General features: G+C 35.7%; 1 protein-coding gene across 7 annotated transcripts in view; it reads left to right on the top strand.

Moving 5' to 3' along the window:
- The window catches only part of AIMP1 (aminoacyl tRNA synthetase complex interacting multifunctional protein 1), a 38,362-nt gene that overhangs the window by 19,271 nt on the left and 2,466 nt on the right, over positions 1–16,625 (top strand). For 6 of the 7 annotated variants that reach the window (XM_087736000.1, XM_087735996.1, XM_087736002.1 and 3 more), the window contains exons 2-6: positions 672–805; positions 1,528–1,653; positions 3,956–4,114; positions 7,120–7,331; positions 11,535–11,703. In XM_087736000.1, coding sequence (XP_087592126.1) covers positions 697–805; positions 1,528–1,653; positions 3,956–4,114; positions 7,120–7,331; positions 11,535–11,703 — 775 coding nt within the window. In that variant the 5' untranslated portion in view covers positions 672–696. The remainder of the gene's footprint in view (positions 1–671; positions 806–1,527; positions 1,654–3,955; positions 4,115–7,119; positions 7,332–11,534; positions 11,704–16,625) is intronic. The other variant, XM_087735998.1, reaches the window with a different exon arrangement.

Below are 16,625 nucleotides of genomic sequence, written 5' to 3' on the forward strand. Positions count from 1 at the left end.
TAATTTGTTACCTGGGTGCCTGGCCTTCCATTTCAGTGGAAACAAAATAAGACAATCAAAATCAGTGCTAAAATAACTCTGAAGGTGTAAGCCTGCAGTAAAAGTTGTATTAATCAGAGATAAGTAAAAATACTGATGAATTCTGCTAAAAAGTAAAATAACAGTAAATTCTTAATGTATGCACAACTACAATGTATGAAGTATTCAGTTTATTCTGGATAAATTTATTAAAGTTTGGAAATTTTCTTGGGATGTTTCTGTTTTCTTAATCTCAAGAAGATTCTGCATATGCTTAATAAATTTTTCAGCTGAAAAACAGGTTCTCCTGTCCAACCTTTTCCCTTTTATTTCCTTTATTTTCTGATTTATTTAGATCTTTCTTTCTGAGAAGGTGAATTTTTTTCTGTTTCATGAAGGAAGAACATGTTTTCTGCAGCTGGGAAAAAAAAGTAGCTTTTCTTCCAAAATACTTGAAAGCAGCTGTCAAACATCAGATTCCGTTTAACATTGCTTTTTGTTAGGGCTTTGCATTAGAAGGTGGGAGCCCAGCTTGTTCACTTAGCAAATTGTCTTATTCGGCAACTGAGTTTAGAACTGCTTCATGTAGTAAGAGAGCATAGCATTATTACATTAAGAAGTCATTAATTTTAGACTGTCTGTTGTTTGTCTAGGTTTTTAGCTCGTTTCTTCGTAAAGATGGCAGCCAACAATGCAGTGCTGAACAGACTGGAGCAGAAGGGTGCAGAGGCTGATCAAGTTATCGAATACCTCAAGCAACAAGTTGCTCTGCTCAAGGAGAAAGCTAGTAAGGAATTATCTATCTTATGATAAACTGTTAACCAGATGGTTAACATAAAATGCTCATAGGGAAAAATAAGAACATGGACAACTTCATCGGTGCTGTCAGCCTTTTAAGTGTGTTTCAAGTTCTCCAAGATAAAGCTTGTAATAGTAGCACCACTTCACTGTCTTGTGGTTTGTGGGGTTTTTTTGAAGCTGCTTATTCTGAAATAGAAAAGGCATGAATGAGGAAGGATCAATGACACAAACAGGTTATGGAAATTTGATAGGACACGATTCCATTTCGGGGGAGAAAGGGAGTCGGGAAGAATGTGAGACTATGCATTTGCCTGAATGTGTTACTGCTTTTTTACCATTATGGGATTCTCTCAAGAGTATCGTACCGTCGACTTTGGTATTTTGTATATATTGGTATCAGGAATTGAGGTGCTCCATATTACAAACATGTTCAAGCTTTTTCTAAGAGGTTTCTTGGAATTTTTTCTTGTGAGTTTATTTAGGGGACTGAGAAGCTAGTATATTGAAAGGCAACTTGAGTACATAAATATTGTAAAAAATGGCTATTTCAACAGAAAAAGGATTCCAAAATATTTCTGATTAAATACTCTTTGAAAGTTTCCGATTTTTTGGTGTTTGGCTCACCATGTTTCACTTTTCTCTAAAAACAAAACCCCTGTTTGCCAAATGATGAATGCTAATTATTGAAACCTGTCATTTTTAATATAGTGTCAACTCTAGTCTTGCAGGCATCTCTCCGAGAAGAGAAGAAGCTCCGTGTGGAAAATGCTAAACTGAAGAAAGAAATTGAAGGGCTGAAACAGGAGCTGATTCAGGCAGAAATTCGAAATGGAGGTAGAGAAAAAAGTCCTATCCTCATACAATATAGATCTAGTTAGGTTTGATCATATTTTGTGCTATCTTAATTCTTCTTGATTTTTATCTTTCTGTATGTGACTCTATGGCATTTCTTAGAAATTCTGGATTTTCCTAGGTTCCATGCCTATGACAAGTGACTTAATTCCAGCATTTTAGTAAGCTGCAAGCCTAACAGGTACATATGCCAAATCTTAATCACACATGGAACTGGTTCTTTGTATGTTTTTGTACAGTACCTTTCATAATAAGCCCCAAATTTGACTGATGGCAATGACTCCTTATAATACCTTAGAAATTGCTGAATGTCTAACACCTTTTGATACTCTGAGTATTTAATCTAGCATGACGGAAAAATCCCTATGGAAAATCAAGCCATAGTTCAAAGTACAGATGGGCAGTGACTTATTAGGAAATCTGTGGTAATGTAGAATTAGAAACGATGTTGTGAATTTTTGATTCCATGTAAGACCAGCCTTTCACTGCACTGTTTTTCCTTCTTTGTACTCCTCTGTGTAGCTGTTGAGCTCGCACCATCATTATATAATTCATATTAAAAAAGAAAGAAGAAAAAACAAAAGTGAAGTGTTTCAGATCCAGTGTGTCGTCTTCAAAATTATTTCCAAAAAGCCTCTTCTGCCCTCAACAGCTATTACTGTTTTTACCCATGCTTTCAGTATTGTAAATTGGAGAGATAGTATCCAGTGTAGCTGGACGCTAGCATTCAACCGTACTGAATGTTTTACTGGTAAAACAACACATTCAGTCTTCGGAAGACTAGCATTTTATAAATGCAGAGAATTCTTTTTCTCCTTTGGGCATGAATAAAGCCCTTTCATGTACTAAACCAAACCACTAGGTTATATCTCTCCATTGTCTGTTAGTGTGCAGCAATTCTTGACAGGTATAAGATATTTCGCAGAATCTCTGTTATGCTTGAGAGAGAAGTCTCGAGGTATATGATTTTTTCCAAGATGGGAAAGGACTAGGCTTAATATTTGGCTTGACATGCATCTTCCTTTATTTAGCTAGTTTATCTAAAAGGTAGTAGGACTAAATTCAGATCTTTTTAATTAAGATCTTTTCTTTTGAAATAAATTAGTATATGTTAGCTTTGATAATATTAAGTAGTTGAGCACAGAAATTAGATGGACACAGAACATCAAAAATACCACTTGAGATATTTTTTTGAAAAACTGAGAAACAAAAAGTCTTTCCACAACTAGCAAGCAGTGGTTGTTGGTGCAACAAATCTCAAATTCAAATAATTTTTAGAAATTGTTTATAAGAACTTAATTCGTGCAAATCACTTTAGTGTTGAAGAGAGCAGGTATCAACAAACACAGTGCAGTTCTTCAGGAAAGTCAATAAATGTCTCAAGTGTAAAAAGAAGCATGTATGCAGAATGGGAAACTGTATAATAGTGACACTAGGAGGATTTGTCAAACAGTAATCATGGAACAGCCCAGGTTGAAAGGGACCTCAAAAGATCATCTATCTGGTCTAACCTTTCTTGGGGAAGGGAGCCTAGATGATATTGTCTAGCATACTGATGATGCTCACCCAGTACAATGATTTGGTAAAAAGCCTTAATGAGATTCTTGAGAAGAGCAGAATGTAGAAGGGAGGTGATTCTTATGCTTTCTTCTTTCTAAGATTGGTAGTGAGATGATGTCCAGAATTCTATATCAGCAGTTTAAAAAGAAACACGAAGGTAATGTGGAGAATTTAGGGAAGGGAAGAGAGGAATCAACAGATCACTTTAGGGCTGCAGATAATTGCTTAGAATGTGATTATTCAGGCTTGGTTTCTTCAGTTAATCAGGAAAAAGATTTGAGGAATGATCTGACTACAATATAAAAATTATTTTATGCATAGCAAACTACGGAATAGTCTCCAGTATGACAAGAGCTAGTAGCTAGAAACTGAAACTAGACAAACACAAATGAGAAATAAGGAGTTAGTAGCAAAGATAACTAGATGTTGAAATAAAGTACAAAAAGTGGTGTTTGCTTATATGTTTTCTTATATTTAGCACTTTTTCCCATTTAAAAAAAATGTGTAGTCAAAGGTATTTTTCTTAGCTGATCAGAATAATCACATACAGATTAAGTTCTGAAATGTGTTTTGTAATGTTGTACCTCACTACTCAGCAGTTGTGGTTTAGGTATTTTAAGCAAAACTTTCAGTTCTCTACTTTTTCATTTCATGTTGGAAGCTTAAAATGTCACAGTGTTCAAAGTTCTGGTACCCCTTCTAACTTTTGTGGTTTTGATTTTAGTAAAACAGATCGCAATTCCTCCTGGTACAACCGTTTCTACAGCTTCATTTTCGGACGATGTTCCACAGCCTACAGCAGTCGCATCATCTCCTGACTCCAAAGATCAAACTAAAGGTGAAGATGAAGAAAAGAAAAAGAAGGAAAAAGTAGAAAAAAAAGGTACTTAAGTTTTCTTAGCTCTGATAGACAGTTAAGGCATTTAATTTTTGGAAGTGCTTTTACATCATTTCAGGCACAGAGAAAAACAGTTTGTACAGCCTTAGTGGGAAGAGTCATGTGCTAGCTCTTAAAATCCTGGAAATACTTGAAGCTAATGAAGGCCATCAAGTAAGCTACAGATTCTTATTTAAATGGGATACATGCCAAATATCTTTTCATGTGACTGAACTCGCTTATTTAAAAAAAAAAAAAACAAAAACAAAACAAAAAAAACAAGCCCTGCCCTCAAGCCCCCCAAAACCCCACAACAGAAATAAGCAAAACCAAAATATGTACACACAAAGGAGAAAAAAAGAAAGCGAGGGGCGGGAGGGGGAGGAGGAAGGAGGAGAACACAAAGTTTGGAGAAGATTTTGGCAGACTGGAGTGCTTTCTGTTCTGAGGTTGTTAGATTTTTTTTTTTTTTTTTTTTTTTCTTCCCCTGCCGTGGAAACAGTGCAAGCAAAAGGCAAAGACCAGCTCAGCGTAATACCTTGCAAGCAATAGTAGCATAACATAATACTAAAGGAAGAGTGCTAAATTGCAGTTTTCTGCTTCCTCTAAGTATGCTACTGCTTTTCTTTTTTCCCCTGAAAAATTCTTGCAGGCAGTGAAGTTCCATTATTGGAACTATAGCAGATATATTGGAATAATATCTATCTCTCAGATAATATTGGAAATATAGCAGAAGGGTATGTAGGTTTCCGAACACCTTTCCTCCTGTTTTTCTTTTTTAGCTGTCTGTATTGACTTCTGTTTAACAAAACTCTCTTACTAGAAGAAAAGACGTGTCTGTTGCACTTGCACAAAAGTATGGCTGTCTGTCTTGTAACTTAAGCTCATGTTTTACAATCGTTCTCTTATGCAAATTATTATTAATTTGCTGTGAATTGATTTGTACAGCTTTTCAGAGTTTGGATATTATGCTGATAGGGCACTGTATCTCTTTGATTTTTCTGGTGAGCTGTATGCAGGCTTATAACCTACTTCATGTTTTTTGGTGTACGGCAGCCTTTGACACATCAATATTCCCAGAGCTGTAAAGACAAAAGCAGAGGCCACATGTCATATCAGGCAATTAACTGTTTTCTTCAAGTATTCAGTAGCTACAAAGCAAGTATTCGGTTGGTAAGGAAAAAATAACTTTCTTGTATTGTATTTCCCCTCATCTTGTAGAAGTAGCATAAATTTAGAAAGCAATCTACTTGACTTTTTCCTTCCAGTGGCTGTATTTGGAAAAAGGTGAAATACAGCATGAACATTAAATAGAAGCCCTGAACAGGCTATTTCTGTGGAGTTCAACATGTATCGTAGGTATAGTATTTAACAATCAAAGTAACCAATACGTAAAATTTTGGTTTTTGGTCTTGAAATTGACGAAATTATGGAATATCTCAAATCTGCTTTCTGTCACTTATCTCATCTGTTTCCTCTCTGATTATTCTGATATTCTTTGTTCCACTTCTTGCAAACTTTATCTGTGAGGCTTCTCTGGATATTGACTCTGGGCTGACTCTAACTCTGACCAGAGGCATGCAGTTCTCTCCTTAGCCTATGGCATCGAAATGGATGTTTTTTGTGCATCTGAATATATGCTGGGTACAGACATGCTTTGCTGTGTTCTCTTTTCCTTATTTGGTGACAGACTTCATTTCTCTAAAGTGAAATAAATATGGTACTAGAAGCTGATATTTTGGCTCCAGACTATTGTGGAGAAATGTCATGAAGTGGAGAACAGTGAGGAATGATACCAAGGATAAAGATGGCAGGTCTTTGAAATGATCTTCAGTATTAAATATTAACTATTTTGATGGTGTCTTTTCAGTTTCTCTTTAATTATTGTATATATGACTGGTTTTATTAATCTAATTAGATTAATCAAACCCAGTCATAAACACTAGAGCTTTTTAATTCATCATGTATGAACTGAAATATTTTTGAAGAGCTATTGCTTATGTTAAAAACATACTGCCTTTTTATTATTGAATGTATTATTTAATTTCAACCCTGTACTGGAACAATGATAAATGAATCAAATTGCGTGCTGTGTCCACTTTTCCTTTTTTGCTCCCTAAAGAAGGGAGTTTAGTTTACATTAATATGTAAGCTATCTTGGATGAAAGAATAACAGAATATGCTTATTTTGAGTAAGCACTTGCTAGACATTTCTTAATCCACCAGAGATGATAGTGGTTAAACAAATCTTGAATGTCTTTTAAACAGGACAGTCTTATATACTGGATGTAACTTGCTCATCTCAAAAGGAATATCTAAATAAGCAGCTGCATATGGGGAGTGTTGCTTCACAGCTGTTTTATACTGTATAGTATGTATGGGTGATGGTAAACCCTTGTATTGCCATGGGATAAAGACTCTGCATCAGTGGAACTTCATAAGCCATGAGCATTTTCACACACTAGTATATTTGGGAAGTGAAGAATGTTAGCTAAGGTCATCTTGAAGGGTTGCTTTGCAACTGTAACAGTGCAGTTGCAGTGACTTAGTTAGCATTGTCCACAGTCAGGAGCTGTTAAGCACAAGTAACCTGATGCTTTGTGATTGTCTAGTTTCCCTTTGCTGGTGAAACACCATGGCAAGACTTACTGGTAATTGCTAATTATTAAAACGGTACTATCGGGCTTATTGGTGTGGCCTTTGGCAGAGTGTATATGTCACATACATGTTAGCTACACTTAAAGTTCAGGATGACTTCACTTTACAAACAAGAAAACACCTCTGTCCTAAGGTGGTAATTACTTGTAGTAACAATCTGAATTGGAGTGTGTATGATGATTCTTCACTAGAAACTAGTAACAGAGGTGCTAACTCTTTACTCTTCATTTGTGTTTTACACTGGATTTACACTTATTTCTGAGATTGTAGCTCATTTTTCCCTTGCAATAGTCATATACATTATTTATGCTTATTTTTAATGTTTATTTCATTAACTAAACTTTTTTTAATAGGTGAAAAGAAGGAGAAGAAACAGCAGCCAGCTGCTGGAAGTAGTGATGCAAAACCCGTAGATGTTTCTTGTCTGGATCTTCGTGTTGGCTGCATTGTTACTGCCGAAAAGCATCCAGATGCAGACACTCTGTATGTTGAAGAAGTGGATGTTGGTGAAGCAAGCCCAAGGACTGTGGTCAGCGGTTTAGTGAAACATGTTCCTCTGGATCAGGTACTGACAAAATTATTTACTGATAGCTTTTCCTTTCCTAAGGCATCTGAAGACCTTCATCTCTTTATAGGATGTGTTTTCACTCTGCTAAAAGTTTTTTACAGTCATGAAAACAAAAATAAAATGCAAATGGAAGTAATGCTTAACAACATTTGCCAGAAAATGGAGAAGTACCCTTACCCAAAATCAATTCCTTTCTGCTTGCAGTGCTTCTATCCTAGGATCTTATTCTGACTCCTCTGTGATGCCATTGGTACACAGTGGACTCCTAAACCAAACAGATGTGACTCTGCCTTTAGGTTTCCTAGAATGTAGTACAGAATCCATAATAACTTTTTTGCTATCATCCAAATGTTTGAAACCTTTGCCTTCCAACTCTCTTCATAGCCCGTTGAAGTGCTCAGCATGGAGCAAAGCAAAGACCATGCAAATTTAACTTAGCTGGCAGTGAGTGGCTTGAACAGTGGGATACAAAACACATATTTATACTTCCTTTTCCAGAATAGAGCCTGTGTCTACACTTTTTTTAGTTGATAAATAAACCGTGGATGTCAAACACAGAAGTGTATGTCTTGGGAACAAGCTGAGACTTCAAGATTACGCTTTCCTTTCACACCTCTTCTGGATAGTTAGTGGAAGGGAGGAATTGACTGAAGGCTGCTTCTAAACTCAAATGCAAGCTTGGCAATTAAAGCAATGTTGTATAGAGCAACTGCAAGACTGGTCATGAAGGAATTGATCTTAGTGTGGAAAAGCTACATTTTCTCAAATACCTTTTCAATACCTATTCGTGCCCTGTCCCCATGGTAAGACTGCAAATGTAGGAGGTAATTAAAATTCTGGTGGTTGTTTTTATGATACAGAAAGTTATTGAACTGAAAAAAAATGACTGAATACAATAACTGTTCTGCACTGATCACCTGATAAGTGTCCAGTTACTGGATTTGCAGTGGGCAAAAATTAAAAAATGCTCGTTTTTAGCAGGTGGCTCTCAAGGAAATGTGTAGAAAAAACATCTTAAAAGCCTTTCTAAATAAACTTACAAACATAAAGTGTACAGAATGCAGTGGCAGTAACTGTCTTTTCTCTTTAACCTGCTTTCTGTCTGGAAAAAATAATCCAAAGTACTCATTAACAGAGAATTAGGTATCATTCTTGCACATTCTTTGGGAACAGTTAGTTTGTGTGTCTGGTTTTGGTTTTGGCAAGTGTCTATTAGGCAGTAAATTCTTAGGGGCAAGCTTCCATCTTTTTGTGCTTTTTGAAGTGTTCAAAAATGTGAAGGCCTGGCAGGTGACTACTGCCATATATTTAAATAAAAATTTATACATCGTATCAAGTACTATAGACATAATTCACCAAAAATTTAGCTATTTATGATTGCAGTGTTTGATGTGGTAATTTAGCAGTGTTTGAGGCTGTAGTATTTGTATCATCTGATCTTACTTTTGGTTAGGAAGCACAATGTGTATCTTCATTAACATTTCAGTATGCAGTGTAAGTTGTTTATGGATGTGAAAACTTCTTGCATGCCCACTAATCACTAAACTAAATCAGTTTCTCACTAGTTGAGTTGTCAGTTTTGAAGTTTCTGGATTTCTGAAACAAAATGACTGGCCTTTTGGAAGGGCAGTGGAGGTTGTTACTCTTTCGAGGAGATAACATTTGAATTTCCTTTGCTTATTCTCAGCTCATTTATGTATCAAACACCTCCTGACATGCCAAAGCAGTATCAGTTCCCTGTAGACATAGACTTGCTTCTGTTTGTGTCCTTTTAAGTGTACAGATTTGCCCTATTGTTCTTAACCAGAATTTGCTTTACTGGGTAATAACACATATGCAGAAGGAAACATACACTTACTGTCTTATCTGTGTCACCTTCAGCTGCTTTGCAGTAACACCCTGTATTTCTGATAGAACTTTTCACGTGCTGGGAAAGGGAATCAGGTTTCTTTCTGCACCCACCCCCACCCCCACCCCCTTTTTTTTTGTTCTTATTTCTGCCCAATCTTATCTATCTGTCAGGAAACTTCCCAATTTATTTTTACAGTTACTTTTGAAAAACTAGATTGTTTCTTTTGTTCATCTAATTCATGGGGTTACAGAGAGTGGCTATCAGTAGAATTACTGGATCTGACTCTTTGTAGCTGACACATTTTAGGGATTTATTTATCCTTTACTGTAAAAAGATGTCATAAGGGCAATGCAGGTAGAATGATACCTGAATATCAGATTCCTTGATGGTCCGTAAACAATTTTTTTTTGTGCATATTATGCATGAATACAGAGGGGTTTACTATTGTAATTGAAGTCCTGTTTTCTGGAAACATCATAGTAAGTCTCTTCTGTAAAAATCAGCACAACCAGTTAAAAAAAAAAAAAAGCCAAAACCCACAAAAAAACCAAAAACAACAACAACAAAAAACCCAACAAAAAGCTAAAAACTTGCATTGTTAGGAAGCATTTATTTAGGTCTAGTTTCTTTTTTTCTCTATACTTGGGGAATTGTCATTTATCTGAAGACAGTTTAAAAATTGAGCCACTTATAATAAAAAAGGGGGAAAAAAGCCCGTGAAATAGCAATGTTCTTGTTTTGGCTGACCATCTTGGGGTGGGTTTTTCGTTTTGTTTTATAAAAATACTTATTTAACCTTGTAGGTTTTCTTACCACTTATTTGTGAAATCAATGCACATATCTTAGTATTAGAACAGTTTTTCAAAAGCATTTGAAGATACTTCCTAGTAAAAGTGATGGGATAATGTGTGTGTTTGAAATGTTGATAAATACTTAATTTTGTAATAGTAGTCAACTTCTCATACAGAAATTTCATGCAATATATATAAACATCTGTGTCGCTATGATTGGAGAGAAAGGAATGATGTGATGCTAGTTTAGTTTTCTTTCCTGTTAGTTTGATGAAGGTGATGATCACCATTTCTGTATTAATGCAGTCTGGTTTTGTCAACTGTGTAATCTGTAATAAGAAAGCAATGCTCTGAAGTCTAGGTTTTTTTCCAGTTAGTCAAAACTAAGGTTGAGTACCAAATGCAGAAATCTTGTTTCTTTTATTCTATATATCCATTTGCTAGTTGTTATTCAGTGCTAGATAATGTCTACAACTTGCATTATAAAGTCACTGACATCTTACAGCCATTCCTTGTGTTTTGGGTGACTTATATCCATAGCAATAACAAGAAACTTTCAGTCAATGGGCTCCTTGAAACTTATGCAAGATCAGCTTTTCATTATAACTGTTTCATTTTGGAGATTTTTTTTTTCTTTTTAAGAGATTCTACTTGAAAATGTGCCATATTCAGAATACTTGATCATATGAGTTTTATTAAGTATTAATCCTGCAGTTTTGTTTAAATTCTATATTGTAATGTAAAAAGACTGAAATCTAGAAATATGGATATATACATATGTGCACTAGGAGTATGGGAATTAAGGCTTCCTTGCTTTCTGGCTGTCTCTTAAGAATGTTCTGGGTTTAATTTTTATTCAGTTTGAAAGTGTGGTTTGTTTTGTAGGCTAAAGCATGGCAGTTTCCCCTAAAAAAGTATGTTTTCTCTGGTTTACTATTATAATTTTTATTAAAATAAAAGAACAAAGGAAGAGACCTAGTTTTACAGTGTACGGTATATACAGCCATTTTCAATGGTGAAAAAAAAATTCAAAGCATTTGGGTTAAATAAGATAAAATTTAAGATTCAAGTGAGCTAATTATGTAAAACACCTGTACACTTCCAGTACACAGTTTGAAATTTTTACCTATAAGCTAGCCTAATTCATAGAGTGGGAGGGTTTTTTGTTGTTTTTGTTGTTATTGTCATTAAATGGAAATTGTTTGGTTAATAGTGCTATATTGAAAGTGGAATGCAGTGGTGATCTAAAATGAGTAAAGATGGAATGCGGGTGAAATCGTTGCCTGGTTTTTGGGTTTCTGAATTGCGCATTTTGTATTTCCATAAGTGTGTCACAATTCAGCATTTACTCCATTATTCGCTGGCCAGCTTTTAAGTGGTTTAAATGTTATTTGTTACTGGTGTGCAGGCATTAAAATTGTGCATCTGTTGCTGTATGCTTCTCTCGTCCATGTTAGGGTCTCTTCATTGTAATTCTTCTGTTATCGTGAAGTAATTAGAGTCCCTAAAAGCATGTGGCATTTATGTACTCACATCCTTCTGTTTTCCTCCCCCAAGATGCAGAATCGGATGGCAATACTACTCTGTAACTTGAAGCCTGCAAAGATGAGAGGAGTAGTATCTCAAGCAATGGTGATGTGTGCCAGCTCCCCAGAAAAAGTGGAAATTCTGGCTCCCCCACCTGGGGCGGTACCTGGGGACAGAATCACTTTTGAAGGTTTTCCTGGTAAGTAGGTATTTGGGAAACTGGAGGAAATAGTTACGTCAAGGTGACCTCAGTGTTGAAGCAGATAAAACAGTATTTTAAAGTTAATTGCATTTTTTTTGTTGAAATTTTCTGAATTAGTTATATTCAAACTTTTTTTATTATTCACATGCTAATACTGTGTAAATAAAGGGTTGAAAACACTTAACCATCTGCCAAAAACTGGAAAATACAGGGAAATAACTATAACTTGAAAAAGTGGTATAGTACTTTAATATAAAATTACCTGCTTTCTTCAAGTCTCAATAAGTATTTCTGCTTTTGAAATGCAAGCACAAACGTATTTGCACTTTGCAAGTGACAATAAGCAAATGTAAAGCATCTTTCCCAGCGTCTCAGTATAAGTGATGAAGTAATAAGTTCCTGATTCCAGCTCCTCCCTGTAATGAAAGTGTCAGAACTTGAGGTAGGCTTTTTTTTGTTCGTTTTTTTTTTTGAGGAGAGGATGGAGGGGGTGGAAATCTCCTATTAATGAGAGGAACCTATAATATTCAAAACACCAGGGGTTTTTTGTTTGTTCGTATGGGAGGAAAGGACTTTTTGGGTTTCCAAAGACAGACATTGGACTTCTTCCCACTTAATTAAATCAATAAATCCATATTTTTTTCAGAATATAATTAAGAAAAAAAAAAACCTTAAACTTTCTAAAAAGATAATTTTCATCCATCTTCCCACTTTCTCCACCTCACACTCATCTATGAAAATTATTTAGTTTCTGACCCTGCAAATAAGAACTCAGATAAGCATCACAGATGTAGGGTGTTGGTGAATGCTTCCCTCCTACCCAAATGCCAGTTCATTATTCTCATAGGCTGAAAGGGATACAGTCAGATTCTGCTTCTCTTGTTGCTGTCTTTGTTAGCACTGTTATTTTGTTATCTCTGTCACGGTTTTAAGTGTTTTTCATCAGGAGGTGCTGGTCTGTTATGATCCCAGTAAGAAAGGCACTCGGACTCTGTAAAGTGTAATTTAAAATGCTATTTATTAGAGCTGACACTGAAAAGAGAGAATAGTATGAATAATCTTACATCGCACGGATGTTGGGAACCCTGAGTTGGTGCGGCATCAAACAGGCTTCTGATCCATGTGCAGCATGCTGTGCGCTCCCTGTCCATAGAAGAGGTTCCCCCCTTTTGGTCATTTGAGCTATTGTTGTATTTTTCTTACTCGTTTTGACTGCCAAACAGAAAAGAAGTTTGCACAAGAACTTGCTGCTGCACTGTTCCGTGAAGGTGAGGACACGCAGGTGGCTCAGTCACTGGTACCACATAGGGAGCTGCTTGCAGGCTCCTCTGTTACAGTCAGCTGGCTAGGTTTACCCTGCGCCCCAGAAATCTGTGCAGCACAGCACAAGCCCAGACCTACTCAGGTCAACGGTTATGTGGATCATTTCTTGATGAACAGTGGTCTTCTGCTCAAGATCACTGCATTACTTTGTCTTAAGAAAAAGTGGTCTAACTCCCAGTATTTCCTATATTGGGTGGAGTTGTATGTGTGTGCATTTATCAACAAAGTATTCATCTTCAGGATGAATTTGTTGCTCAAAAGTTGGCTTTTGCATGTGAGAAAATGGCGTAGCTTTCTGTTTTCTACATAGAAACATTAACCTTCTCAAGTTATTGCACCTCTGACAACTTCTAGCTGTACAGCAGTGTTTTATTTATGAACCTCTTGGCAAGCTCTATGCTTAAACATATTTGCATGAAATACCTTTTCTAAATATATACGTATATGTATGCATATAGATATTTTTATACTTCTCATGATTGAAACTGATGCTCTAAAAAATATATATTTTGGTTGGCATATGATAAAGGAAGCAATGGTCTATCTAGGGATCTTTGCAACAAGAGGAGACTTCAGCTTGCTGTGTTTTAATGCTCTGATTGAAGATATTTTAAAATAATATTGTGTTTAAGAAGGAAGTCAGTCTTGCAGCATTTTTTTCATTTTCAGTTTTCTCTATTAAAAATATACCGAACTTGCTAGTTGAGAAGCAGAATCGGTAAGCTGTACTGAAATCTGAAAGGCTTCAGCAATTGCACTGACTAGATTGTAGGAATAGTCACTCATAACTTCTAGTAGTTAACACATATCCATGAGTAAAGACAGATTAAATGTTGGATGTGTGACTTCTGTTACATGCAAGGATACACTCATATTGCTTTTTGTTGCTGTGGAAATGGATGTGTAACAGAGAGCATCAAGCTGTAGAGTAAACTCTTCTAGTGCGTAAGCCCTGCAAAATGATGTACAGAACAGCCTGGGCACTTGGCTTTTTTGAGGGGCGGAGGGTCTTTTTTGTTTGTTTTTGTCTAAGACATAACCTTACTCCAAACTTGTATCTCAAATAACTTTTTGTATACCTGGCATTTGAAAATAATGTGAGAGCTGGTAGTAGTGCTGTTCTCCGTTAGCCGGCATATCTTTTCTTGCACATGATTAATGAGGTTAGTTTTATCAAATTAGTTAAACTGTTTGACTCTATGGTTACAGTTGCAAAAAGCTTTTCCTAGAGCAAATCAGTTATAAAAACATTTGTTTTAAAATTATTCCCAGGTATTAAGATATACAGATATTCTGTTGATGTTTTGATTCTTAAAAAACATAGAATAAGCTAAAGGTGGTGTACAAGTTGTGCTAATTCTGAAGTTATGACCTGCAGCCTGTGCTACAAGGTTTTGTACGCTTCATGTCCGTTTCCTTCTGGCAGGGAGCCAAAGGCATGGAGCTCTGATAAGTGCCAAATGAAGGCTTTTACAACCCCTTTGGAAAGGTTATAGATTGTAGTCTGACATATGGCAGCTGTTTCCTAATGTTTCATAAATAGCTGCTCAGAAAAATTGGTAGGTATGAGATTAAAGCTAATCACTGACTTTGAAAATATACCTAATGCTTAATAGTGCAAAGTAGAATGATATATCTCCTAGTTACATAAAACTTTATGATTTTATTATCTTGAAGTGAGTAAGAAAAAGCAAGAAAAAAAAGCATTGATGGGTGGAAATGTACAAAATCATTCTGAGATCTGCTTCTGTAACTTAGTTTGTTGTGTGCTTGTCTTTTGTGTATTGCCTTTGTAAACTAAGATATTACTGTTTGTTCATTGGTAGTTTTTGGTTTGCTGTAGGGTTTGTTTTTGTGTTTTTTTGGTTTTGGTTTTTTTTTTTTTTAGTTTCTTTTAGATAGAGACTAAGATTTTTCCCACTTACCTTCTTGTCTAAGTGATTAACATTTTTTGGTGAGTTTGGTTCCCCTCTCACCCTGCCCGATTCCTTTTTCTGTTTTTTTTTTTGTTTGTTTGTTTTTTCTTTTTCTCCTTTTTAAACAGCTGGGTGGTTTAGTGGTTATTGGTTTTGTTTGTTTGTTTCCTTTTATTCCTGGTGGTGGGGAATTCACTGGGAGACTGGAAAACCATTTCTCAGTTTTTAATGGGGTTGTATGCCTGTGTCTTCTACTCACCTTTTTTGTGTTAAAGTCTCATGTGCTTCTTAGCTGCTGTCTCCTCAAAGGCAATCTGGCACTTCATTCATACTTCCTGATAGGAAGGTAGAATCCTTCCTGTGTCAGATGTCATTTAATTTCAGTGCTTAATTGTAACCATTTATATTCTGATAATTTTTTTTTTTTAAAGAGTAATTTTAAAGCATAAAGATTCAGTTTGAGTCCTTGAAATGAAAATAGAAAGGACAGCTGGGTCTTATTTTAGTTTTAAGTGTGAAAGCCTATGAAGCAACAGAAGCAACAGCAGCAACTATAAAGCAACTCTAAAACACACAGAGCTGTCTGTCAAGCAGCTTGGATTCAAGTTATTTTTAAGCCTATTCTCTCCACCATACAAAATATTCATGAGATACAGGCTAATTTTCCTTGGTCATTTTAGTCAAAGTAAACAAATGGTGCCTTGATTCAAAGCAATTGAACTTTTTTCTGCAGAAACTTGAGAGTTTTCCTAGAACCATCTCAAGTGTTGTAGAGGAGTGATTTGACAAGGAAAGCTGTTGTCTGGAGGATTGTTCTTTTTTGTTTGTTTACTTGACGTCATTGCCCTTAGGGGAACTTTAACACCGTTTTATACTCCAATACATGAATCTCCAAGATCTGTTGGGCCTTTTTTGTATTAAGAACTTTTCCAAATTTCTATCTGCCTCCAGTGGAAAAGGTCCGATTCATAAGCCATAGAAAAATCATTCCATCGCATGTCTGTAAATACTATTCCCTCCTACACAGTAATTGCCATAAGACAGCAATAATTCTTGGAGTTTTCACAGCTAACTGTGAAATCCTCTTTCTAATAGCAGCATAATTGACGCTTTGACAAAATTCTTCAATGCAAAAATGCCACAGGAACCACAAATCTGTTATTTAAGTTATATAATTAAATAATCATTCTGGTCTAAGAATCTCTGGCAATTTAGTTAATAACTATCTCTTTTTAAAAAAAGTGCTAAAACTGGAATGCAGTGGTCAGTCTGTATTTAACAGGTTTGTTTTAATCAAAGCTTTGGTATATGGATGCTTTCCTTCAGTTACGTATTTATAATCCACAGTGGGCTAAATGATACTAACTTTTCGTAAGGTCGCACATCACCGCATCTTTTTGCCCCTTATTGGGCTGAGATATATTCTTTCAATAGTTACTGAGCTGTTACAAAGTGGAACGGTTTCTTGCTTATTATGAGAATTTCTTTTGTAATATTTAAACTGGTAGACCAAATGACGTTTAGCAAAATTTGGCACCTCTTATTTGGTTCTTTTTATGTAAACAGAGTGGGAAGCTCATTAAACCATTGCAAGTTTAAGTTTATTTTATTTATAGAAACCCTTCTAAAAAATATTTTCTGGGAAGAAGGAATGCAATGAGGAGAAGTCACAGGAAAATG

The sequence above is a fragment of the Nipponia nippon genome, unplaced genomic scaffold (genome assembly GCF_047370975.1).
Source record: "Nipponia nippon isolate SJK-2023a ecotype South Korea unplaced genomic scaffold, ASM4737097v1 scaffold_6, whole genome shotgun sequence".
Taxonomy (NCBI): Eukaryota; Metazoa; Chordata; class Aves; order Pelecaniformes; family Threskiornithidae; genus Nipponia; species Nipponia nippon.